This window comes from Xiphias gladius, chromosome 7 (genome assembly GCF_016859285.1).
Source record: "Xiphias gladius isolate SHS-SW01 ecotype Sanya breed wild chromosome 7, ASM1685928v1, whole genome shotgun sequence".
Lineage (NCBI taxonomy): Eukaryota > Metazoa > Chordata > Actinopteri > Istiophoriformes > Xiphiidae > Xiphias > Xiphias gladius.
The window spans coordinates 18,214,211-18,239,742 of NC_053406.1; the positions used below are offsets into that span (position 1 = coordinate 18,214,211).

The following is a 25,532-nucleotide window of genomic DNA, read 5'->3' on the forward strand; positions in this document are numbered from 1 at the left end:
CCTCGTCCAGCCTCTCTCACCCTTTGTTGCGAACTTACACTTTCTATATTTGACACAGTGAGTTATGATGTGTTTAGAATTTTCAGTTATATTACAATGTGCAAGTACTTTTGAATTTACTATTCCAAATAGAAATGGTGTCCTATTTAAGATAGTGTGATCAAACATTAATCTGGATAGAACTAATTCCTCTCTTCTACTTCTTCCTTTAAAACTCCGTGCTCTAACTGTCTTTTGTACTGTAACAGTATGTTGTGCCCTTACCTTGCTCATCCCACTCTTTCTGCCGGTTCCAATATTTTTGGAATATTTTGGAATGTCCATTATATGCCTCATATTTTGTGATCTTTTGGCCATCCTGTCTGCATTTTATTACCCTTTAATCCCATGTGTGAGGGAACCTAACAAACTTCTACATCTTTTCCCAACCTCTGTATTCTAAATAAACACTGAAAAATGTCAAACATTAGATCTTCCCTTATTGACTTCATAGTCTGTAAACTTAAAAGAACTGCTGCAGAGTCAATACACAGCACCACCCTGAGAGGTCTTACTTCTTCCACCCACTGAAGACCAAAAACTGCCGTCATCTCAGCTGTATAAACCCAAAATGTATCTGTAATTCTATTCCCTTGATGAATTTGAAATTGTGGGATTTACACTCCTGTTCCTGTATGATCATCTTGATCTTTTGAGCCGTCAGTTGTTATCTGTAAGTAATTATAAAATTATTCCTTATATACTGGTTTGCACAGTATCCTATTTTGATTTGCAACTAATCTTCCTCTGGCTCCACGACACTAAATTCAACTTTAGCCTCAGGAAATAGCCATCCAGGAACATTAGGGAATTAAAACTTGTTTCTTAATGTCATATTCTTCTGATATATCTTTTATCTTCTATCCAAAACCATTTCCCTTAAATCGGTTATACTCCCAGCTTTCATTGAGGTCAGGTTTAGTGGTATTTTTATCCCCACATCCTCTAAGATGAATCAATTAAGATAATGAAAATTTGTCCCTTCTGAGCTCTGGTGGAATTTCTCCCAATTCTACTAACACAACATTATTTTGAGTTGACAGCGTTGTTTTGTATTCTATCAGATTTATTACTGGCATGTCTGCTACTGACTGAGTGATGAAGTTGCACAATTGGTCGGCCGGCTGAGTGTTGGACTTTCCCCATTGGCCATTGTTCTTTTAAAATGAATTGGCACAAACAGTTTCTATTACGTCATTAGGGGGAACATTTACAGGCAGTGTTGCTAATTTAGCACCTTTGTTGCTAGATTTACTGATTTTTCACACCCTTTTAACATCTCTTCTTCACAAAAGCACCTAGCAACAAATCTAGGGACTTTTTGGACAAACCTTAGCTCCTTCCGTAGAAGAAAGTTGCCGGTATGGCGTTAAGGTCACTATTTTATACTTTTTCCATTGTCTGACAACAGAAACAGAAAAACATGTAAATGAAAACAGCTTTATTGGGAATTCAGCTGTATTAAAATCAGTGTATGTGAGAGCAGAGAGTAGGAGAGAAGCAAACAGATAAAGGGCTTAAACTGGCTGACACGACGCGGAATGCAAATACAATGCACTGAAGTCATGAATATGCTAATTAGTGTATTTCATCATCTAGCGACATTTAGCAACTTTTCCAGCAGGCTTTAGCTATTTTTCATTGAAAGTAGTTGTTTACAGCGGTTCCACAACAGTTTTAAAACTGCGTCCTCAATTTTGTACATTGACTGCTCCAGCCATACACTAGGTTTTGTCCTAGTCTTCTTTAGGTGAGGTTTGGCAGCTGCCCCATAAAAAAAGATTGGAATCACCTGTCAGGGAAAACCTGAGGAGGTGGTTTCTGCATATATATAAAAAAAGGTTGGTGCACAAACTGCTCAGTGGTTAGCAGCCATTGCTCTGAGACAGTAGAATACTTAAGAATAAAATGCTGTCTGCATTATTTGCTATGGGAGTTCACAGTGGTGTTCATTGTCACTGTTTACATCCCCCAGAGTGCTAATGCTAATGACATGCTCAGGGAGCTTTGTGATAACATCTGCTCTGGTGGCAAGTGCGAGATTGTGGGTGACTTCAACCATGCCAACATAACAGACATAACAGACACCCCCCCCACACACACACACATACACACCACCACCGCCACCAGATAACTAATGTAAGGAGGTCCTTGCAGAAAATCAACCCCAGCAAGCCTGCAGGCCCAGACAACATCCCAGGCCGGGTACTGAGGGACTATGCACACCATCTTTCAGAGTTGCTAATGGACATCTTTAACACCTGACTTGTCCCAACATGCCTTAAGACTACAACTATTATCCCTGTCCAAAAAAGCTCAATAGTTTTATGGCCTGAAAGACTATCGCACAGTAGCACTCACCCCAATAATCACGAAGTGCTTTGAACGGCTGGTCATGGCACACACGAAGAAGACTATCGACGACAAAGTAGACTCCCACCAATACGCATATAGATAGAACGGCTCCATCGCAGATGCCATCTTATCATTGGTTCAACTGGCCCTCACTCACTTGGAGAGCAAAGTCTCCTAAGTCAGACTGCACTTATTGGACTTCAGTTACACCTTTAACACCATCATCCCACAAACCCTGATAGACAAACTTACACTACGTGGACTGACTTCATCTTTGTGCAACTGGGTACTGGGCTTTTTAACAAATAGAGCCCCCCACTGTACACACTACTGACCTATGACTGCTCTGCCAAGCATCCAAGCAATGATGTTTTGAAGTTCACAGACAACATGGGAATGGTGGGACTCATCACTCACAGTGATGGGTCTAAGTACAGGCAGGAAATGGAAAAACTGGATGCCCGGTGCAAAGTAAACAACCTCTTCATTGATGTTAAAAAAAAAATCAACAGTCAGTATAGTGAAGAAGCATAGTGAAGAAGGCCCACCAGTGCCTTTACTTAATGAGGAGGCTGACATTTGCTGAGACTGGCACCTCAGTCCTCATTTCCCTCTACAAGTGTGTGGTGGAGATCATCCTCACTTCCTGCATCAGCATATGGTACGGTAACTGCTCTGCTGCAGACAGACAGGCACTGCAGCGGGTGGTAAAGACTGTAGAGAGGATCATTGGCAGCAGTCTGCCCACCATCAGTGACATTTACAACAGCAGCTGCAGGAAAAAGGGCTCCTGCATCATCTCTCAGGGACTCAGACCCACCCTGCTAATGGACTGTTTGCGCCCCTCCCATCAGGTAGCAGGCTGTGCAGCATCAACGCCAGAACAAAATTAGAGTAAAATGTTTATTATTCAATTTTCCTTCAGAATGAAAAAAATCCCCACTTATAATACTTACTTATTATTTAAAGTAAACACTATTATTATGTACTGACTCGACTCCTCTAAGCAGATGTTTGTCACGGTTCACTGTCAACAGAAAATATCTATGTTATTGGGACATTTTTTTGTGTGTGTGCCCAAAAAACAACAAAATTGTAATATGTGTCAGTTTTATGGAATCTTTATTCTTAATATTGGACTGAATGGTTTAACATCTTATAAACAATAAAGTTCTGCTCTGAAACTATTAATTACTAAAATATAAGTTATATAAGTAACCTCCTACGTTTGAAGTGATTAAAATTAATTTTCTTAGAAATATATATTTGATTCATTCCCAGTATACCCGATTAATTATATATTATTTTCATGTTTTATTTTCTCCTCATTTAACTTGGATTTTCTATCAGTCATGTTGCTCTGGTTTATTTTATGATGCCAGAAGACAAAAAAAACCAAAAAAAAAACAAACAAACTAAAATAAAAATAAATGTGAGGAACCTCCGGCTATTCACGCCCCAGACCTGGAACCTAATCATATGTCAATAGTCAATAGTTAGGAATAAGTCAATTTTGAGTGTTCCATAAATAAACAGGGCTTGGGCACACATTCAAAAATAAACAAACAAAAAATCTTGACTTTTTAAAAAATGTCCTCAAGCTCTAAAACTCCACATTGGAGAACACGTCCAGACAGAGACAGTCTGTGCTGTCAATGTAACTGCTTCAACCGACTCATCCTGCTTCAAGCTTAACAGAACATCAGGGAATGACCTGTTGTCTGGACCTTAAAGGTTACAGACAAATAAAAAAGATCTACCATGACTGCTATAGACAGTATCACCTTAAGGGTTCTGGCTCCGCTGTATTGTGGACATTGTGGGGAATATTGTCTATCAGCAGGTTCAAAGCATTCGCCTCGAATTAAAAAAAGTCTGCAGCTTTTCAGTTAAAGTCTGTTCTATTCTGTTGTGATGGTAATATGTGATTGTAATTGATCTACTCCAGTAACACCTAATTAACACTAGCAGTGTATTACTCTTTAACTGAAAATACACTGGATTAATAGCATCAAAAATTAGCAAAACAATGCCTCTCCCAATACACATATCTAGCATTTTATGTAACCTTAACACTACATAGCTTGCTCCATGTGAGGCTAAATGTTTTTAATAAATCCCATCTTAGTCTGAACACGGCACGGTTACAGTAAAATCAGTGAAACACAGTCAGCAGGTAACAGATTCTTTTCAATCAATAACTAGTTCTGCCTTGTTCCTATTTCTGAAATCTGTGTTGATTAGCAATTGCTCTTTTTTCTCATTTCTTTCCCATCAAAATTGCAGCAAACGTCTAATTGGATTTCACTCAGCCTTCTTTTGTTTTAAATTAGCTGGTGTATCAAATGAGTGAAAGATGCATTATTTCCTACCTATCTCACTCTCTCTCTTTCCCCTGGTTTCTCCTTCTATCTTTGTCTCACAAAGTTAAAACAATGTACAGTATATATAATATCAAGCACATGGTAGAGACAAGACAATAGAAAGAGGGATGAAAGGTGTGAGGGAGTCATTCACAGGGTTTGTGCATGATGCTCATGGGAGGTTGCAAAGCAGATTCAACCCTTAAGCTGAGTCGTTGTTTAGAAATATCATGCATCACCAGTTGTAAATTAACTTCCTCCTTTGACACGCTCTCTTGTTCTTTCGTCATCATGGCAATGATACATCCAAGGGTATGATACGCTTAATTTTATCAACTGTGAAATGACAGTATGTGCAGCTTGTCCACATTCATGATGTCATCAACCATTTTTTAACTAAGGAAATCCAGCTGCCTACACAGATAACCATGCAAAGAGAGGAGAAGAAGATCATTTCCAGAGCTGAGAAAATTTGTTAGTCTGAATGAAATGAATTATTGTCACTTTGTGTGAAACATAAGCCTAATTTATGTGAGATTTTGTTTCAGTTATTCTTTGAAAGGCTTGTTTTCATCAGCTTTCTCACATTAAATCTACACTGTATCTGTCTGTTTTTAAAATGATTGAGTATTTGGCTTTGATAGAAACATATTCAGTCTTCCTTTTGATCGGGGCTCAGTCTGAAAAAAAAAGAAAAAACTCAACCACTAAACTTTGTTTGAATTAGGAGTGACTCATTGGATTTCGTCTCAGCTTCCAATACTTTTATCTGTGTTATTATTATGACATATATGAGCACTATCAATATCTCAGCTGGCTGCTTTAAAGGGAACAGGTGAGGCTCTCAAAATGAGCTGACGTCTGTGAAAACAATGCAGAACGATAATGCGAAACTAGTCGTGGAAAGTATAAGATCCTGCTGAGAATGAAGCTGAGATGTGTGAGGAGGGGGAGAAATACGAGAGTTTTTTAAATGGTGGAGGGGTTGTGAAAACAAAGGGATATGAAAGGAGAAAGCATGTTTCATATGTTCTGAACCCCCCGACCCCTACTCCTCTCAGTACTGATGTACCATTCTTCTGCACACCTTGTTTTCACACCCTCAGGGCAACCTGTGATGCATACAAATGAAATCTGACCCTAATGAATCATGTAGCCAAGATGAAACACCTCAGATGAAAAGCATCATGTTTTAACATATGTTGGTTTCTCTCCGGTTCTGGCTTTGGCTTACATCTTCAATAATGTATGCTGTAATCATTGAAGGTGCATGTGTTGAACTAGAGGTCTCAAGCAGTGCCATTGATGCTACATTTGATGGCTTACCTGCACCTTATTGTTTCGGCATAATGAGAGGTTGTGAGTGGGAGGTTAAAGTCCTTGGATCAGACCAAAATAATAAAACCTTATGAATAGCTGCTGGTCAAGTCTTTGATAATTAGTTTTTATAATATTTTACTTTTTGTTTTTGCTGCTGTAAGCCCCCCCCCTACTATTGTCTTTCCAGTCTCTGTCCTGCTACTCTCCTTCTACAAAGACTACACCTCTAAATGTCTGCATGTACACACAGAAAAGATATAATTTATAATTTGTGAAACCTTCCGAAAACACAAGAACATATTTTATGTTTTTTGTTATTGCTATTATAGTTATTTGCTATTTTCATATCAGCTCAAACATTGATAAGAGCACATACAAATATCATACTGTTGAATGCAGCTGTTGTGGATTAGTCACATTGCTGTGATCCTAGAGGCACAACAACCAACGATGGGTTCACTCTATGTAGGTCAGTCTCTTAAGGGGTTAAGTATTGTGCTTTATTTGCTATTATTCTGTAATAAAGAATCCCATTTGAGTAGTTTATGTATTACCTTGCCCAGATGGTTGAGGTGAACAACAAATAAACATGCAAACACTTGTACAGCGAATGTGCAATTCCTAATTCCCACAAACAAGGCAAATAACAGTTTATTGACCAACATGGTTTATAAGAATGTTTGACCAGAAGCTGAACCATAGTCTTGTTTAAAAGTGAGAATAAGCAGATGATCAAATTACTTCCACTCTGTTAGGCTGCAGAGATGAAGCCCCTCTCAGCTAAAAACCTTTGGCACCAGTAACAGCTGAAATGGCTGACACTGAATACAACTTTACATTCATTATGATTCATATGCCTGTACATTATTTTCTTTTACATTTTCCCCAGGAGCACTCAAAACAGAAATGCATGGCAACCTTGTCAGAGGCAATTTTCCAGCATGAATCTTTAATGACAACATTCTTCAGGAGGATGGGACATGTTGCGGCTGATGAAGCGGGCTCACTGAAGGACAATAAAAAAGCCTGCAAGTCCACAACGTGCCAATGTTGTTTTCAAGATCAAGCAACCAAATAGCTGATATATAACAGACACCATCATATAACAAACTTACATACATATTCTAAAATTAGTCTATTGTACCTATTTTACGTTTACTGCTGTTTGTACACACACATGTACATGTAAATGTGCATATAGGTAATGATAGATATACGGATATTATCAGTGAAAGAGAGTTAAGATCTGTTTGCTTCTGAAAGATGTTCAAAGTCCATGTAACCATTCAAAATGGTACTAAAATACACAATACTGTCTATGAAAATTTTATCCCAGTCCGGAATGCATGCATGTATCTGAGAGAAAATGAGATGCCCCTTTGGCTCACTGATTCGATGGGCAGTGAACTGAGCAGGCAGAGAGATGATCCACCAAAGTGGCTCTGGAAAGTACATTCAAATGCTGCCTACTGTATTAAAATATGCGCACTGTCACTCATTTAAACTGCACTGAATGTGCATGAGGCAGAAAACTGCTCTGCATAAGTGTCCCCTCAACCTCTTTTTGTACATTCCCTCAAATGCTTGACTCTCCTTTCCTTTTTTCGCTCCTCCTGTTTCAGATTTTCGGCATGGGTAGTGGTTTCTCTCTAAGTAGCAACATTAATTGTGTAATACATAATGGACATAGCAGCTGGGTGCAAAGAAAAACACACATTAAGTTAAAGTAATATGCAGAATAAACACATTCTTATAAGGGAAACGTATAAATACTCTTGGTAGACATCACAAACCATTAGTCTGATACGTATGCCCTCATCCTTATGGGCTAGGCTACTTCTCACACACAAAGATCACAACAAAACACACACAGGGATGAGTCAGACACATGGGTCAGGTGACCCCTCCCTTCACAGCTGAGTCACTGGAGACATAGTCTAAAGGAGCTGCTTGATATCAGACGTGACCAGACCGTGGCCCCTCCTTTTCCATGTCTATGTGAGTTTCTCTCTTGATGTATTTATTTTATGATTATATGCTGCCGTTTGGTGAAAATCTTGGCATCACTACAAACGTTCTGCTAGAATACTTTTTCTCACTCCTATCCTCCCCTTCCTTTGGCTCTGTCTCTTTCTCTGCTGTTTACCCCAATTTACTACTATGTGTTCTTTTACAGGCTAATCTATCTCTATGTACTCTACAGACAGAAGATGCATGTGCTCTCATGATGCTATCTGAAGAGGAAGTACAAGAGTAGGCAAACAGACTATCATAAAAGGCTTAATCTAAGTCTCTATTTGGGTCACCTGTCAGTTCTGAGTGGTGATCAGAAAGTAAATGTGGAATGATTAGGAAAATTTGTTTTTCATCTTCGGTGACAGAGGTTTCCCTTTCTACCTCCTCCTGAGAACCACCTTCCTGTTATCCTGTATGTATGTATGTCACTCTTCCGTCCCCCCGGATTGCTTTCTGTAGGCCTCATTGAGCAGCTGTATCTCCTCATGATATCCCGAGCTCTCCTGTGTCTGCCGTCGGCTGTTCTGGCGGTGAGCCTCCACTGTGTCAGGTATAGTGATATTGATGGTCTCGGTCTCAGGGTTGCCGCTGCTGGGGATCAGCAGAGAGTAGGAAGCCGTCTCGCCCAGGTCACAGGAGACGAAGCGGTTCTCCCTTCGCGAGTAGCGCAACGATGGTGAGCGAGCATGGGTGGAGGATTGACTGATGTTGGAGATGATGGAGACACTATCCATGGCCTCTTCGTTGTCACAGATCTCCAGAACCTCAAGGTGGATCTTGACGTTGGTGTCCCCCACCACTGCTCCTATCCCCATCCCCATTCCTATCTCCATGCCCATCTCTACACTGTTGACATTCACGTTTCTGGCCTGGCCTCCTGAAGCTGGGTCGTCTGCATTGGGCTCATGGCCGACTGATTTGGAGCGATACACTTCCACCTTTAAAGTAGAGAGAGGTTTACAATCTAGGTTATCCAAGAACATTATGGAGTGTAGTTCAAAATGCAACAGATAATTATTTTTTTAAACTAAAATATTTGCTTTATTCAATAATACCATTTGTACGACAGGGATAATTCAAGTCTGATCATATTCTGTCTTGGATTACGATGTATGTCAATGTCTTGTTTTCCTTTGTACCAAATCATGCCACTGACTTTTTATAAGGCTGTTAATTTGTCTCGACTCCTAAATGATTATAATTATAACTTTCATTGATTTTTGCCCCCAGATACCAATGGGAAGCATAAAAAACCTATGCAAACTTTACAAAACGTATAACATTGCTGTGAGAAAATAGTTGTTTTGTGACAGTAATTGTTATAACTGAAGACAGCTGTTAAAGGAATAGTTTGAAATGTTGTTGCCTAAAATGAAAGAATTGAGCCCTGTTTTGCTCAAAAAATGTAGAAGAGGAGGAGTGGGGGCCTTTACCTTCTTGGCGCTGTTTGGGGAGATTCGGAGTCCATCGCTGCTGACCTCATAAGTGGAGAGAGAGAGGGTTTTCCCCGTGGGTGCTTGTAGAGATACAGTGCCCTGAAAGGCGCACAAGGGGACTGACAGACCACCTGACGACCGCTGCATAGGAAAACCAAAGAAAAGACCAATAAATGTTCAAGAACTAACAAATACTATTATACATATTACTAGATTCCATCTTGGCTGGTCGTCATGGTATTGACAGGAAGTACAAAGCGTCTGATGCCTTACATCAACTACAAGTCCTATTGCGTCTCGTTCCCTTTGCTCAAACTAATTGAGCATAGATTGTGTCCAGGCTGTCAAGGGCAGGGAGATTAATGTGTGTTGACCAACCATTTCTATCCCAAGAGTTAATGAGGCTTACGTGTAAGAGTCCTGTCAACAGCACTCTGCAGGTAAAATGAGGTGTTAGGGCACTGTACATATAGAAGCGACCGGAGACCTTTTAGGTTCACAGGACAAAGATGGAGGCATTTTCAATAAGCCATTTAGTTAGCAGAATTTTTTTCATTAACTAATATAATCTAAATAATATATAACATAATATCAGTGTATAATGCATCAATCAAATTTCTTCTGGGTTTCTTATCAGTTGCCATCTTTTTTCAATTACAGGGCTCATTTATGTCACTCACATTTTTAATCAAATTTCATGTTTTCCACTCATATTTTTATATTGTTTTCATAAAGATTGATTCACCACACCGTACATCAAAGTGAGCCTCTGTCAACTTGATGCATTTGAAGAAAATATACATTGCTGGCAGGGGAAAGGAGAAGCATCATGCGGTGTGGGGAGATTGTGGTAGGTCTCATTAAGCCCTCTAAATTATTTAGTATAGTTCGATGTAATGATCTAATTGTGACTATGACGCACAGCAGAAAAAAAGAGGATGTCAATCTCTTGTGCTCACTGACTCTGTCTGTTTTCCTCTTATTGTCTTTGCATCATTGTGAATTGAGAGAGACCTGAGGGAGAGAGTGAGACTGCAATGTTGAGTCAAGTAAATCAAATAATGCTCAGAATCCATCAGTGGGGGAAGTACACTCATGGATGTGTTTGTGTTTGTATTCACATAACTTGCTTACTTTTATTACATATAATATGATGTTGCAATCCTCTAAATCGTTTTGATATAAGCCTGCATGACATGAATGTAAACATTCCCATTGTGCACTTTGGTGTTGCTTTTGCGGCATGGCTCTAGAACTATCATATCACCTTTTGAATGGATGACCACATATTTTACAGATATTCAGTGTCCCCACTGCCTACCGATTTGGTGATCCCCTTACTTTTCCTCTAGCATCACCATGAGGTTGGCTTTTTTTTTTTTCTTTTTTGTGAAATGTCTTGCCAACTATTAAATGGATTGATACAAGATCTGGAAATGAAAAATCATATGGCCATGGGGATGTATCCTAAGAATATTTGTAATCCCTGAATTTTCCTGCAGCACCACCAGCAGTTTGAAAGGTTCCCATTTATCCACTGAAATACCTCGACATCTACAAGATGGGTTGGCAAAAAATTCTATACAGACATTTATGGTTCCTGTGACTTTTCCTCTACAGCCTCCGCCAGATTTACATTTGTTGTTACAACTGTCTCAACAACTATATGATGTATTGCCATTAACTTTGGCACACGCATTCATGTTACCAGCAAAACTAATGGCATTCCCATCAGCCCCAGCTGTACTTTGCTAACACACTAAACGCAGGTGGTAAACATAGTAAACATTATAACTACAAAACATCAGCATGTTAACATTGTTGCTGTGATCATGTTAGCATACTAATTTAAGCATTTAGCTCAAAGGACCGCAGTGGCTAAGAACACTCTTACAGAGCTGCTACTGTGGCTGTAGACTCCATTTTTGAACAGATGACTTAAAGTGTCAACATACAACAGCTATTTTAAATAAGTGCCATTACTGTAAAATGTCTGATATTGAAGTTTGTGGATCCGGCAGTATATTGATTACAGCTGTGTTATTTCCCTGTCTGTTCCAAATCAATAATTTTTTGCCTTCTCCACCCTGTAGCCTCATTGGTGAGAACAACATTAATTTACAGTTTTGGATGTGTTCTCAGAAGGGTAAACGGGTTTCAGTGCCCTGCATCTGAATGCACATTAGATCTCCATTTCTCCTCGGGGAGAGGACTTGTGAACGCGCCCCCAGCTCTGTCCTCGCTAACAGAGAGCATAAAGTCACAGAGAGGGTAAAGATGTCCTTAAGGTGTAATTCCACCTCTCCCTGTGGATGCTGAAGGCCAGAAGGGCTGACAGTAAGGAGGAGAGACGCTGGGTAATGACAGCTAGCCTGATAACGCGGGACAACAGCAAAGCCAGGAAACACTATAAATCACAAACTATTTAGGCTTGGCTTTCATCTGTTGTTTGCCTTTGTGTGTATATACAGTACAGTAGTACTAGACTGTGTGTGTTTGTGAGCTAATTTTGATCTTTATGTCTATTGTGACTGTGTTTGGGGAGGGAGGGTTGCTGTGCAGCTTAATTTTGTAATTTTTTGTCTCTGCTGTTCTGCTGTGTGTACACATGTGTGTGCATGTGTTTTCATGTTTGTTTGTATATGCAGTGTATTACTGCATATACATACTGTAATTGTACTTGTATCTACTGACCCCAATCATTGAATAAGGCCTAAGGGAACATAATACACAGAGTTTGCAAATAAGAAACTGAGACATAGGATAGACACATACACACACACACACACACACACACACACACACACACACACACACACACACACACACACACACACACACACACACACACACACACACACACACACACACACACACACATACACACACACACACACACACACACACACACACACACACACACACACACACACACATGCCAGCAGTGAGCGTCACAGTCCCATTATACATGATGCAAAGTGAGTGGCAAAGCCAAGCTTGGGGATTAGGGATTTCCAAACCAAAACACCTCAGACTTATAAATCTGGAGGAATAGAGACAGAGGTAGAGTGTAAATGTGTCTCTGACCATGTACACGTACATGTTTCCACATCTGTTCATGTCCCAGTTAGTTTCTGAGTTTGCAACAAGCCCACTGTGTTACTTTTCTAAAAATCACAATCACTTTGCTGTCAGTTTCAAAGCTAATGTCTGTGGCTGCTCTTCTGTTTCTCTTGGCCAGAATGAGGCCATTGCTCTCATCCGTGTCTGGTATATCCAATGCCAGGATACAATAATCATTAAGCCTATACTGTGGTGACCTTGTTTAAAAATTCAGTTAGCCAACAAAACACAGAGAGAATTAAGCTTCTGGTACTACAACAGCACATGAACTCAAGAACAAAAGAAGAAATTGTTTAAAATTGATTAATGGCTAGTGTTTCACTTTCTTTCTCTTTTCTTTCTTGTAAACTGTCCTGAGTTACATTGTTTACATTTAGTGCTCTCTCACTTGGCATCTGCTGGATAGAGCAACTACTGAGTGATGGCGCAAATAATAAATTTGTGAGCACAACCTTAGGTCTTGGCAGACAGACAAAACTGTGCTATATACCGTGTCAGGACTGGAAGTGTTTGGACATTTACACATGTTTTTTTTTGTTCTTCAGGCTCTGAGCTTCAGCACATTCAATTTGAAATAAATAATGGATGCTATATTATAGTGCCAACTCTCAGCTTTTTTCTTCCTATATTGATCTACATCAATTTAGAAAGAAATGTGTGGGAGATATAGCCCTTCAAACACATGTTGCCCAAACTTTATGGGTTCAAAAGTAATTGGACAGTCAGCTACTAAATGTTTCTTGGGCAGCTGTGTGTTGTTTCAACATTAGTTCATGCACAAAAAAAGCTGACACGTGGCTCAGAGTTGACTGAAAGTTGAGGGTTGCCATTTAGATTGAGTTGGAAAGTGTCTGTCAATGTGAGGAGAGAAGAGGTGACCATGTCAATGTAGTAGATAATAATGAGAATCCAAAAAAAGCATAAATCTATCAGAGAAATATCAAAAGTAGTTGGTTTGCCAAAATGAGCAGCTGGGTACGTTCCAGAAAAGGAGGTGTGTACCAGAAAAATGGAAAATGGCAAACTATCCGGTAGGCCGAGGAGCACAAGTTCTGTGGATGAGCAGAAAATCATCTGCATGGTGAAAAAAATACCCTTTATGACTGCACAGCAAGTCAAGAATGCTCTCCGGGATATAGGCGGACATGTTTTCTTGTCAGCAATCAACAGAAGACTTAATGACCATAAATGCAGAGGACTCACTACAAGATGCAAAACCCTGGAAAACCTCAAAAATGGAAAGGTCAGGCTGCAGTTCACAAAAACATATGAAAATGGCTCAGGCATGTATGGCTTCAAATTGAACTGGCACACTGGCATTTATTGATGATTTCACTGCTCGTGGATGTAACACGATCAATGCTGAGGTATACAGGAGCATCCTGTGTGCTCAGATTTGGTCAAATGCATCAAAACTCATAGGACGACATTTCACCGTACAGCAGGGCAATGATCCTAAACATACGGCCATTGCAACCACAGAGCTTTTAAGGGTAAAGAGGTGGAATATCCTCGATTGGCTGAGTCAGTCACCTGATCTCAGTCTGACTGAGCAGCAGTCCACTTGGTGAAGACCAGATTAAAAGCAGAGAGACTCCCAACAAGTGAGAGCTGAAGGTGGCGGCAGTGAAGCTCTGGGAGAGCATCACCAGGGAAGATACAAAGCATCTGGTGATGTCTATGAGTCAAAGACTTCAGGCATACACGAATGCAAAGGATTTTCCACAAAATATTGATTATGATGATTTTGTTTGACTTTATGTGTATCCGCCCAATTACTTTTGAACCCCTAAAATTTGGCCACTATGTGTTTGAAGGGCTATCTCCCATGCAGTTCTTTTATACTGATGACTGCACACACAGATATAGACCCTACACTAAACATGAATCAAAAACTGATTCTGTTGAAATTTTCATTCACTTTTCAGTCCAAATTTGTACCAAACTGCAGGCACACAAAGCTTCAGTGGATAAATCTCATTAATACTGACCTTGAAACTGTACACTGCCCAAGACTGCCTTAAGCCCCCCAAAAAACTGACCCTTGTGGAGCAGTAATGAATGAATAATCGGTTTTGAAAGAGGGACTATTGTTAAAAAAAATGGTATGCTGTTGATAGTATCTTGATCAATTGCACTATTAGTCAGAATCAATTGAGGCTTAGCACAGATAAAGATATGCAGGGACTGGAGAGGAAAAGAGCGCAGAGGATAGGATAGGAGAGAGGCTAAGGGAGAGGGGATTTTAACCATTTTATTTAAATCAAGCTCCCAGTCTGTCAGCTTGATTATATATTTGCAGATGTGGGAAAACCCCACAGAAAGGCAGACCAACAAACAGAGAGTCAGACAGGCATTCAGACAGACAAAACCACACAAATACGCACACACTTCTTTAAAGCCTGTCTATGCCTGACTGTGTAAGACTGCATCCGAGTCCACCACGCTATGTGTCTCTGTATCTCTGTACAGGTGCACTGCAGTAAGAAAACATTGAATTTCCTTTTGAACAAAATGTAAACACAGAAAGAGACAGTAATCACTAATCACTCCTAAAAGATTACGTACAGAGTACATCACCATATGTTGCATGTTAACGCAGCAGTTGTTTGACTAGTTTAGGGAAGTGATAGATTGTGAGTGTAGAAAAATCAATAAATGCCAGCCATAAATCACACAAGCCAGATGCAAATGACTTAATCTAATGGATCAACATCAGACTAATAAACAGACTACTCTGGACAGTGGCTACCTGTCTGGGTGTCCTCTCTGATTTACTCCTGCACCACTCCCAATCCGTCAGCTCGATTTTACGACACTCCTCATGCGACAGCCTCCTCTCCGGCCCCTCGAACACTGACGACGTGTCAGTGAGATTGTGATCCTGCCCCCGGTGATGAGAAGACAGCAATGGGACGCAGCGGAAGTCATCGTCATCTCCGTCGTTCTCACTGAGAAGAGGAGGACAATCAGCCAGCACCTCCCCTCCTCCGGCCACTCCCTCCAACAGGAGGTCTGCATGAGAGGAGCTGTCCACTGGGCATGTGGTGCTGAAATCAAAATCGGGCCCAAGGCTGGAGAGCCCGCTACTTTCTAGCGCATCAAGGCGGGCGTTAGGGAACTCACAGTTAAGGAGGCTGTGATAGGTAGGCTTCTCAAGGGGTGGACTGTTATGAGACATGGTGGCATGTGACATCTTGTACATGCCATAGCCTTGCTGGAAGGAAAGATTGAACTCAAATCTTCTTTTCATCACTGTAAAAAAAAAGAAATCGAGGATAATTTCATTACATCCTATGCCAAAAACAGAAAAAAAAGCAGCCTTTGCTCTATATCACGTTGGTTGAAATTGTTCACTGTGTAGAAACACACTTCATGATGCAGTGTTGTTTAATTTGTGTTACGTCATGGTCTACCTGGGGGCTCCTGTGTTGGCTCCCGTTTGCAGTTAATGAAGCAGCCACATGGCATGTGGATCCAGCGCTCAGACAGCATGAATAACGGAGTGACCGCGGGGGCAAGCAGAGTCAGAAAGAAGCTCAGAGTCTCCAGGGACAAGCTGCGTGCATTCAGTGCATGGCGCACCAGAACCAAAGTCTGTGAATGAAGGGGAAAGGTTAAATGAATTCACTAAGGAGTCAGTGATTCAATATGGATGAGGAAATGGGGGGAGTGAGACACATGAATAGAAAGACATTCCACAGATCCTTTGCCCATACTGGGTTTTTTTGCTCTTCATTTTCTTTTGTTTTGTATTCAAGTATGCCAAGTGCCATTTGAACCAAAATGCATCATGATTAGGGAGTTGCACTATTGTGCTGTGTATGTGCTCACTAAATTGAAAATAAAGGTAGAAATGTGTATTGCTTATTCGAAAATGAAAGTTTTCCTTTATAAATATTACTTATACACTATCAGGTTAGTGCAAATATTGACCTCTACAGCTTTCTAGAAAATCATTATACCTGCAACTGCAAACACCGATACAAATAACAGATATCTAAAGAGATACATCTTAGGCAACACATGTTTGTTAAGACTTGTTTATTTCTTTAAAAAAACATCAAAAAATATTCACAACCACAGAAAGAAATGCATTGCGAGTTCATCGTATTTCTGATGAGTCAAATTTGGAATTTTCTGTATTAATCATTTCCAGTGATTTTGCTCATTTTCAGAGTCGAAGGTTTGGAACGCCAGTTATGTTTGCCCATCTTTGTCTGCTGGCTGCACAGCAGAAACGGATGAATTTTATCACCTAGAATTCTTTTCTTTTTTTTAGTTTGAGCAAGACCAAATGTTGTAACAGAAGCAAGCCTGCCAAGTATTTCACAATGCAACCTAATGAAGTCTGCCCTTTAGCTGTTGACTAAAACCTGCCAGCTACTGTTTTCAAGGCCTTTAGGGAATTTTAATTTAGTGGGACTCTGGCTGTAATGAAAAGCACTGTAGTGTTTACCAAAGTTGGGGACATCTGGGTCTCTTAATCTCAAAAAAAGGAATAGTAATTTTATTTATTTTTTTCATCACAGGAAAGGATTTTAAGAAATACACTTCTATTCTGACTTTAAACTTTCTGCTACTTTTGTCCACATTATAAACTCTTACAGCTCCTAACCTCTACACAAACAACAATGGAACTGTTTGGTTTGATTTGGGGATTTAAAACATTATAATGTTTTGCATGCTTGTTTTACATTAGAGGCCCATGCACGAGTTTCTAGATGTCTGTTAAGACAACTTAGTCCTTTCTGATTCGTTTGGGTCAAATATACAGATGGTTGACCCAAACAGCTCAGTTCTGTTTATCTTCCACCACAAAGAACTTAAATCACCAAAATAATAGAAACGAACTGAGTGAGTTTAACAGGGACAAACAGGAGATTTGGGTTAAAGTGATGTTATTTTAAGATTCAGTCGTGTAATCTTATTTTTCTTTAAACGGGTGACAGGTTTAGTTTCATTAATTTTCATGATGACTACTTTTATGAATTTTCTAGAAACAACTGTGGATGCCAAAAGGGGGGATTCCATTCCAACTAAATAACATTTAAAAGTCTGGAAACAACATTATTTGCATTGGAAATACGTGCAAACCTTACTCAACTGGTAGATGTTAAGTGTTTTCAGAAAAAGAAAAAAAAAAAGCTCTTGGATAAATGGTTTGGCAGGAGTGTTTTGAAATGGCAGGGCATTTTCTAAAAGTTATTTGCTGTTGCTTTTGGCTTCAACTTCTCTCTTTTGATCTCGCTGCTTACCATCATTGGCATCCATAAAACAACTCGGACAACCGCCAGGATCATGGAGAAGCGCTTTTGTGCAAACACCACTGGTGTGTCTCCGACAGCAGGTGTCCTCTGTCCGCGGACGGACAATGGGGACACGCCGCTGTCCTCTTTCTCCCTCAGCTCTGTCACGCACGAACTTGGGCTCAGCTCGTTGTAGGCACCTAAACTTTTGTTCAGGCTGTCCCGGGAAAGGGACTGAAGATCACAAAGGGGAGCGGAACCACTCAGTCCTCTTGTCATCTCCAAATAGCTGGGGTACAGTAAAGTCCTCTGGGGCTCTCTTGAACACAGCAGCTGGTAGGTGAGGGGGATAAAGAAAAATAACAAGCCGCAGAAGCACAGGGAATATAGCGAGAAAAGCAGCAGGATGTAAAAACTGTCGCTCTCAGGGAAACACCCGAGCGAGGCCGGCGTAAAGCTGCCCCATCCGCACAAAGGTAGCACACTGACGGCCAGGCTGACCGCCCAGACGCCGGCAATAGCCCACATCACTCTTAGGGGCCGGCGAGTAGACTGGAGCACTCCAAACCTCTTGGTGACATAAAAAGTATAGGCTGCTATTAGGCAAGCCTTCATATTGCTGGAAACACCCTGGAACACGTACAGAAGTCCGGACAAAGTGCAGAGGCTGCCCGACCCCCCACCTCCATCCGTCTCCCACTGGAGGAGCGTGAACAAGGAGAGGGGGACCACACTAAGCAGGTCGTCTACCGACATGGAAGCCACAATGAGACACAGGGAGGTTTTTCTCCTCATCCGCAGGAGAGAGAGCAGTGAATACACACCTCCGACAAAGGTAGCAGTGGCGATGGTTACGCACAAGCCGAAAAGCAGCAGGCGAATTTGCCTCTCCACCGCCGAGGGGTCGGTCTTCTCGTAGGTGGCAGTGGAAAGGTAGCTCCGGTTTGGCGCCGGGGAGCTGAGGTGCGTCGTGGACATTTTCAGTGAAAGAAACTTCTCTGTCTCTTATGGCACTTTTAATAGTCAAACCTGACTCATTAGCCCGTAAAGTTTACCGCGCTGCAAAGATGTGAGGATGGCACGCCTTGAGCCGCATCTCAAAAAAAAAAATCTGAGTAGATGACGAGAGAGACATAGCGTAACATCCCTCCCAGATCCAAAGGGGCACGCACGCGTAACCAAAGCTTCCCGGTCCCCTTGGATGTGGAGCCTCCGGGTAACGTACTGGCAGGCACTTGCGTTCACCGTTCAAACCTCGCAACTGGAGCACCTCTTGTTCCCAGCTGCCGATTTACGCGCTGTCGTCACCGCCGTTCCCTCTCACGGCAGTCATTTGGGGTTGGGCCAAACGCAGCCCGCCACTACGGTGTCTGTGCGGAACCGCTGCGATGGAGGCGGCGTTTTCATCTGTGGCTTGGCTCGATCCCCTCCTCGGGTTCGAAAACGCTAACATCCCCTCCTCCTTCTCCCACCCCCTTCCCTCGAGGGACCCATCACTTTGTGGTTAATTCCATCTGGAAAACCAAAATGCCCATCCACACAGACAGTCTGTCTCTGCGCGAGCCAGTCTCGGCAGATTACCGTTCATTGTTCCGTTTTCCAAACCTTTTCCAATGGATTCAGTCAACCAAATGCCAGGGCTAAAATAACAGGGGGAACATAACTTCGTTAAGATCTGAGTGGTATCTCGTGACCATGTGGGCTGGATGCTCTCTGACCGGGACTGAAAACAGAGTAAGGCCAGTTTACTGACAGCGCATACGTGTTTGTTTGTGTTTTAGTCCTTCGTCTCATACTACTGCCAGAGCGGAGCAGCGCTCATGAGGCACGGGGACAATATGACTTTAAAAAGAAGTTATCCCTGCTTGACTCATCCAAATGGACACTGCGTTATAGGAAAATACACTAGGTCTCGTTTGTCACCAGAGGTATGTGTTTTTAATGATCATTTAATGAATGAATAGATTGTAATTACAACAGTCTGATAGTTTTAGTAGATGTAAGTAATAGAGGGACAACACTGGGAGATGCAACCGGCTGCAGAAAACCCCCAATTACAACAGTATGTGACCCTGTGGCTGGACAGAGGCAGAGCAGCTTGTGTGTAAAAGAGTAGCCAGTGTCTATTCGTCCGTGTAATTATGTGAGCCTGAATCCTATACCCTGGTGTGGGAATGGCCTTGTCTTGTCCTTCCCTGTGGTATTCAAGGATTTTCAGGCTGAAGGACTCTTCAGTTTATTTAGATGGTTCATGGGTGTTCATTTATCCTCATGGCGTTACATAGATACAAACAATATGACATGTATAGTGCTCTGTTTATCACGGGTGATAGATTATTGGACTCATGCGCTTTATGCATATTTACTCATGGACCTACATGATGACAGCCCATGCTCATTCATTTACACTCCATCATGTTTTCACTCACGGAATGATATCACTATACCATATCTATGGACCCTCCGCTCTATTAACCTTGTGCAGCATATATCAATGTGAATGCAAACATGACTGTAAGTGCATTGGACTTCAGGTCCTGTAACTGAATTAGGGTTTGGGCTAAGTGACTTACAGCCAGTCTAATGACTCGAATCTCTCTGGGGCCACGGGGACATAGAGAGGAAAACAAAAGGACAAAAGACAATCCACGAGGGTGCATAAGCGCAAATACGCACACAGACATACCAGCTGAGCTCAACATCACACGTCAAGGTGACCTACTTTGCGTGTGTGTTTGTGCTAACTGCATGCAATAGTTTGCTCATGTGAAAAGGCACAAGGTGGGACCACAGCTCTGTATAGGTTTTCACAGACAAGTGCATTGGTGAGGAATTGATTAAGTGTAATGACACAGGATCTGTCAGAAATTATCAAAAGCTAACATCCTGTCAAAACGCATCCCATCATCTTCTCATGGAGGAAAGACTGAAAACAAAATTTATATGGATGTAGTTACAGATGCAAAAGAACAGATACAAAATCCCTGACAATATTTACCTTAAGAGAATATGAAAAATTAGGTATGTGAAGTTTCAAATGAATGATTGAAATCATCATATATGATGCGAAACAAAACAGTACATCTAATAAATATTTTTGAAAATAAAGATTAGTCATAGAAACCATACAGATACATGCATACATGGATTATGAATGCATAATGAGCTCACCTAACTCTGGATAAGATGCAAGCATATTTCCTAATACATATTTCCCATAGTATGAATAGTGAAGCATATTTAGTGAGACCTGTTATAAAGAGGCTTGTTGCCATAGTTAGCTATATCTGTATTCACAATACACAAAACACTAAAGCACAATGCTGTCTGGCTGCAATGTCCCTGTTTTACTAAATAAAAACTTCTCCATCTGAAGGCTGACATACATCCAGATCTTCCTGCCTGCTGCTAAAAGATGACTATTTTGGATAAACAGAGTGTGCAAAGAGAAATTTCCATTCCTTTTGCGTCGTTGATTCCTTTGGCCTGTAATGGTCGATATTGTTCTTATGTTAACACAGAAAAGGTGTTTGCTAAAACCTGAAGTTTTCTCTACAGTGTCTATTTCCATTGCTGTGTTCACCTCAATAAAAATTTAATGGAGTCTCACAAAGTCAAATGAAATTACATTAAAACTAATGAAGTGAGAGTTTGATTTGAGAATTACAGCCATCTTACAACATCTAATAAATCATTCATCTGTAATATTGGCTTGGAAATGAATTTGAAACCATGGGAACAATGAGTAAAACCTCATTGTGTCTCTGCTGCAATTCATCTGGACCATGAAACGGAAGCAGTTGACTGTAATATGTATAAATACCCTTCAAGTTCATTAATAATGTACTGTGTTGCATGTATGCTCATCTGCGTAAATGTCTGCACAAATCACACAGCTCACATTACTCTGTTGCATACTGGCCTCTGGTGGTGCATCCTAAATTAAGCACAGCACAGTTTGTAACTTTAAATTGTAGAACTGTTCAAGTGTCTCACACAAATCCACACACACCTGCAGGCACACAAACACACACACGCACACACAAACAAACACACACAGCATGCATACATAGATTCTAAGTGCATCATTATCCTAAGTCACATCAAATATTAATGAAGCAGCACTTGACACAGATGGAAACAGAATGGAGGATTATATTTGCATAAAAGAGAGAAGTAAAACTGAATGAGGAAAGGAGGATGAATAGTTAGTGCTGTGAATTCCTAATGACTCAACCCTTAATTCTCTGCTGAGGAGCTCTGTTGGGTGCAGCATTTAAAATAAAGACAGTGCATGTTTGGGTTGTTTAAGTGTTGTTTTTAGAATTAAACTGACTTTGACAATCAAAATATACTTGATGTAGTAGCAAAAAAGAGCATGATGCTAACATATGTCAGTACAGTACAAGGGAAGTCACATGTACAGAGACAACAGACATATAAAGCCTGCATGAATTTTTTTTAAAATTCATATTACTCCAACACTGACTCAATTGGCTCTTTATGACTAAGTCTCATCAGTCCCCCAGTCTCATCAAAAGAACAGATAGAGTACCAGCCCAGCACCAAAAATTGCTGGATCACAGCTGAGAATCTTGCCAAATCTAGCTAGAGCATGGCTTGGTGGAGACCAAAACAGAGCTAAAAGGAGGTTGAATATTGGACTTAAATCTCAACATAATGAATTGAAGTCTGAGCTAAAACAACCTTTGTCTATAAGCCAGAGATATGTCTGCCAGCTTGTTTTGATGTTTTCTGTCCCCTGGTGGCCAAACATTGACTCATGCAGCTTCACGTTGTTACATTCTCTCAAAGGGACAGGGACTGCATATTATACTGTGTGTTTGGTCTACGGAGTCAGCCTCAGGCTGTCCAGCATTTTGTACGTTGCTCTGGCAAACATAAAGAAGAGACTTCAATTATTCACGGGAAAAGGTTTTATTATTTCTAAAAAAAAAACAAAAACAAAAAAACAAACAAACATTTACAGCACTATTTTGCAATGTGTCAATAACTTATTTCTTTATTTAATTTCTTTATTTTTTTACGTTTACATTTTAAGTGATATTAATCTATTTGGAATGTTTTAATGACTTCTCATTAGATAGGTGTGGTACTGCCTTTTCTCTATTGGCTTATCTCCTTGCTGTTTTTTTCCTTTTCTTTGTTTATGTAATTTGACTAAAAATTATTATGAATGAGTGTCTCCCTTCTTGAGTGTAAATAAAGGTTGATTGTTGATGGTTGATTGTTGATGGTCTTGATAAATATCAAGAATCAAGAATAATATGTCAATGAAAAATGAACTGTGTATTATGAATTTGACCTTGATCCTGAACTAGTGTTTGAATTGTTTGTACATGAATTAAGATGGATTTTGAAACATCTTTTTCGAGATTATTATTTGGCATTTCTTTCATTTATTTGGTAGAGACAGTAGATAAAGGCAGGAAATACAAGGGGAGAGAGAGGTTGTTGACATGTAATTTAATTTCAAATTAGTAAACAAAATAAAAAAAAAATTCTATTTTCTTTACATTTGGGCCTGAATACTTATGTGCACAGGCGTGTGTGTGTGTGTGTGTGTGTGTATCCACAAATGTGCACAATTATGTATGCACCTGTAGGGTCACTGACTGATGATGTCTGTGAAAGTGTGTGTGTGAATGTGTGAGTAAGCACACATCTGTGTGCACATCAGGGGCAGTCATCTATAATACATGAGGCCATACCTTTGAGCATATTTCCGTTACTTGTTTATGTATTTGTTCTCCAAAAAATAAAAACGGCGGGAGCCGAAAAAAATGTTGAGTGTAAGAATTTGTTACTTTCTGTTTGCTTGTACGTGTTTGCGTGTGTGCAATTTCGAGCCAAGCCAAGTTGACTGTCAGAAAGTCTTGTCAGACCACATATAATTCACAGCCACTGTTTCCATGGAAACACTGACGGGAGTTTATGGTCATTCACAAATACCTTTTTGCCTTCCGCTCTCTCTTTTTCTTTCTTTCTCTCACACAGACATACACACACTCATACTAATGTTCAGTTAGCATCACCACTAATTGACTGGGTTTTGATATTTATTTGATATTTTTCCAAAAGAATTGCAAAAGTGGCTGACGCTTTTCTCTGAGAGGGTTAAGAGAAGGTGACATCCTCATCAGTGAGCCAAACTACATTTCACATCCCTCTTGGTAACAATGATTTTTAGTATACATGATTGGAGATATATCCAACACTAACAGTACCCACAGAAACAACCATTTACTGCCTACCTACAACAAGTACCAGAAAAAAATTATTCAAATTTAACTGAGGCGAAGCTGGAACAACAGCCCTTGGAGTTTTTCAGAGTTTTTCAGAGAGATTTAGTTAAGTGACGTTCGGACGATTTGCATTTGCAAAGCCTTTGCATCATCATTGAGCCGGAGTAATGTCTTGCAGCTGTTAGAAATGAAACTGGTAAATATGGTGAAGAAGTTAACGTGTCCGTTGCGAGCCATGGATCCCTGGCTACCCACAGAAAAGTGACAGAGAAAAACCTGATTAAATGACTGGAGAGCCATAACAATTGTAACTCCCTGCAGGCAGGGAACAAGGGGTCACTGCATGGTTTGATAACTATGAAAATGGTGAAGATGAATGTTGAAGCTCTCAAACGTGGTAAAAACCTCAGCGTAATTTTGTTTTGGACAGCGCCCTCCACCTGCATCAAGAACGGTTTTACATCCCTTCAGCAGACTTTCTCGGACCTGGAGAGTCTATGACAAGGAGCAATGAAGCTGTTCTGGAGGCTTGTGGTATAGCCCAGCACCTTACTAGGACACTATTTCTGTTTTCTGTTTCTGCTCAGAGGGATCAATATGTTGAACTTCTTACCCACAGCACTCAAAATGGACCATGAAACAGATCATTTTAAACTCATGCTGAAACAGTTTTCTGAGAGGTATCAGTCGTGTACTCATGATTGACGTGGTGCTTGTCATTGAGCTTTATGGTAACTTTATTGTATCATTGTGTGTGTTTTTTGCTGTCATGATTTTTTGACTGAGTTTTGTGTACTTGTACTCATGAGATAATCATTGAATAAATAAATGAATAAATAAATAATCTTTATATTACAAAAATCAAATTTAGTATATAGTTAGTATAGCTAGGATCTGGTGTGGCTATGTTAGAAAATAACGCACACAGACACGGTGCATACAAGTGTAAAAATGCATGCAATATGATATTTTGAAATACTTTTTTTTTAAATTCTACTTTCTCTGTCTTGTGTCGTTCATTAACTAGAGGTGCGTTCCCAGTAAAATATCAGAGCTCGTTGTCAGATTGGTACTGGTGATACAGTACTGTCAAATGAACAAAGTAATGGTACACAATGGGGCACAAAAATATGAAATACAGTATATATTTATATAAATAATGAAATAATTATTAGTTGTTTTTCTCTGTTAAATATACATTGGATTTAAATGTCATCATTATTCAAGGACTATTTAACTAGTCATTGATTAATATTTATTTCAAAATTTGTTCCTTGACCCTACCTGGGAAACTAGCAGGAAGATGTTGTGCTTCTTGAAGCAGTGGTTCACAGCCTGAGGGGCGGGACCACCACAACCTTGAGT

At 40.3% G+C, this 25,532-nt stretch overlaps 1 protein-coding gene across 1 annotated transcript; it reads right to left on the reverse strand.

The window, feature by feature from the left end:
* Positions 1 to 7,648: 7,648 nt before the first annotated feature.
* LOC120792112 (probable G-protein coupled receptor 149) lies at positions 7,649 to 18,879 on the reverse strand. The gene is made up of 5 exons (XM_040131158.1): positions 17,911 to 18,879; positions 16,069 to 16,249; positions 15,405 to 15,907; positions 9,527 to 9,670; positions 7,649 to 9,031 (listed from the first exon to the last, which is right to left on the reverse strand). The coding sequence occupies exons 1-5, from the start codon at positions 18,877 to 18,879 to the stop codon at positions 8,519 to 8,521; spliced, it is 2,310 nt and encodes a 769-aa protein (XP_039987092.1). The 3' UTR covers positions 7,649 to 8,518.
* Positions 18,880 to 25,532: the final 6,653 nt, after the last annotated feature.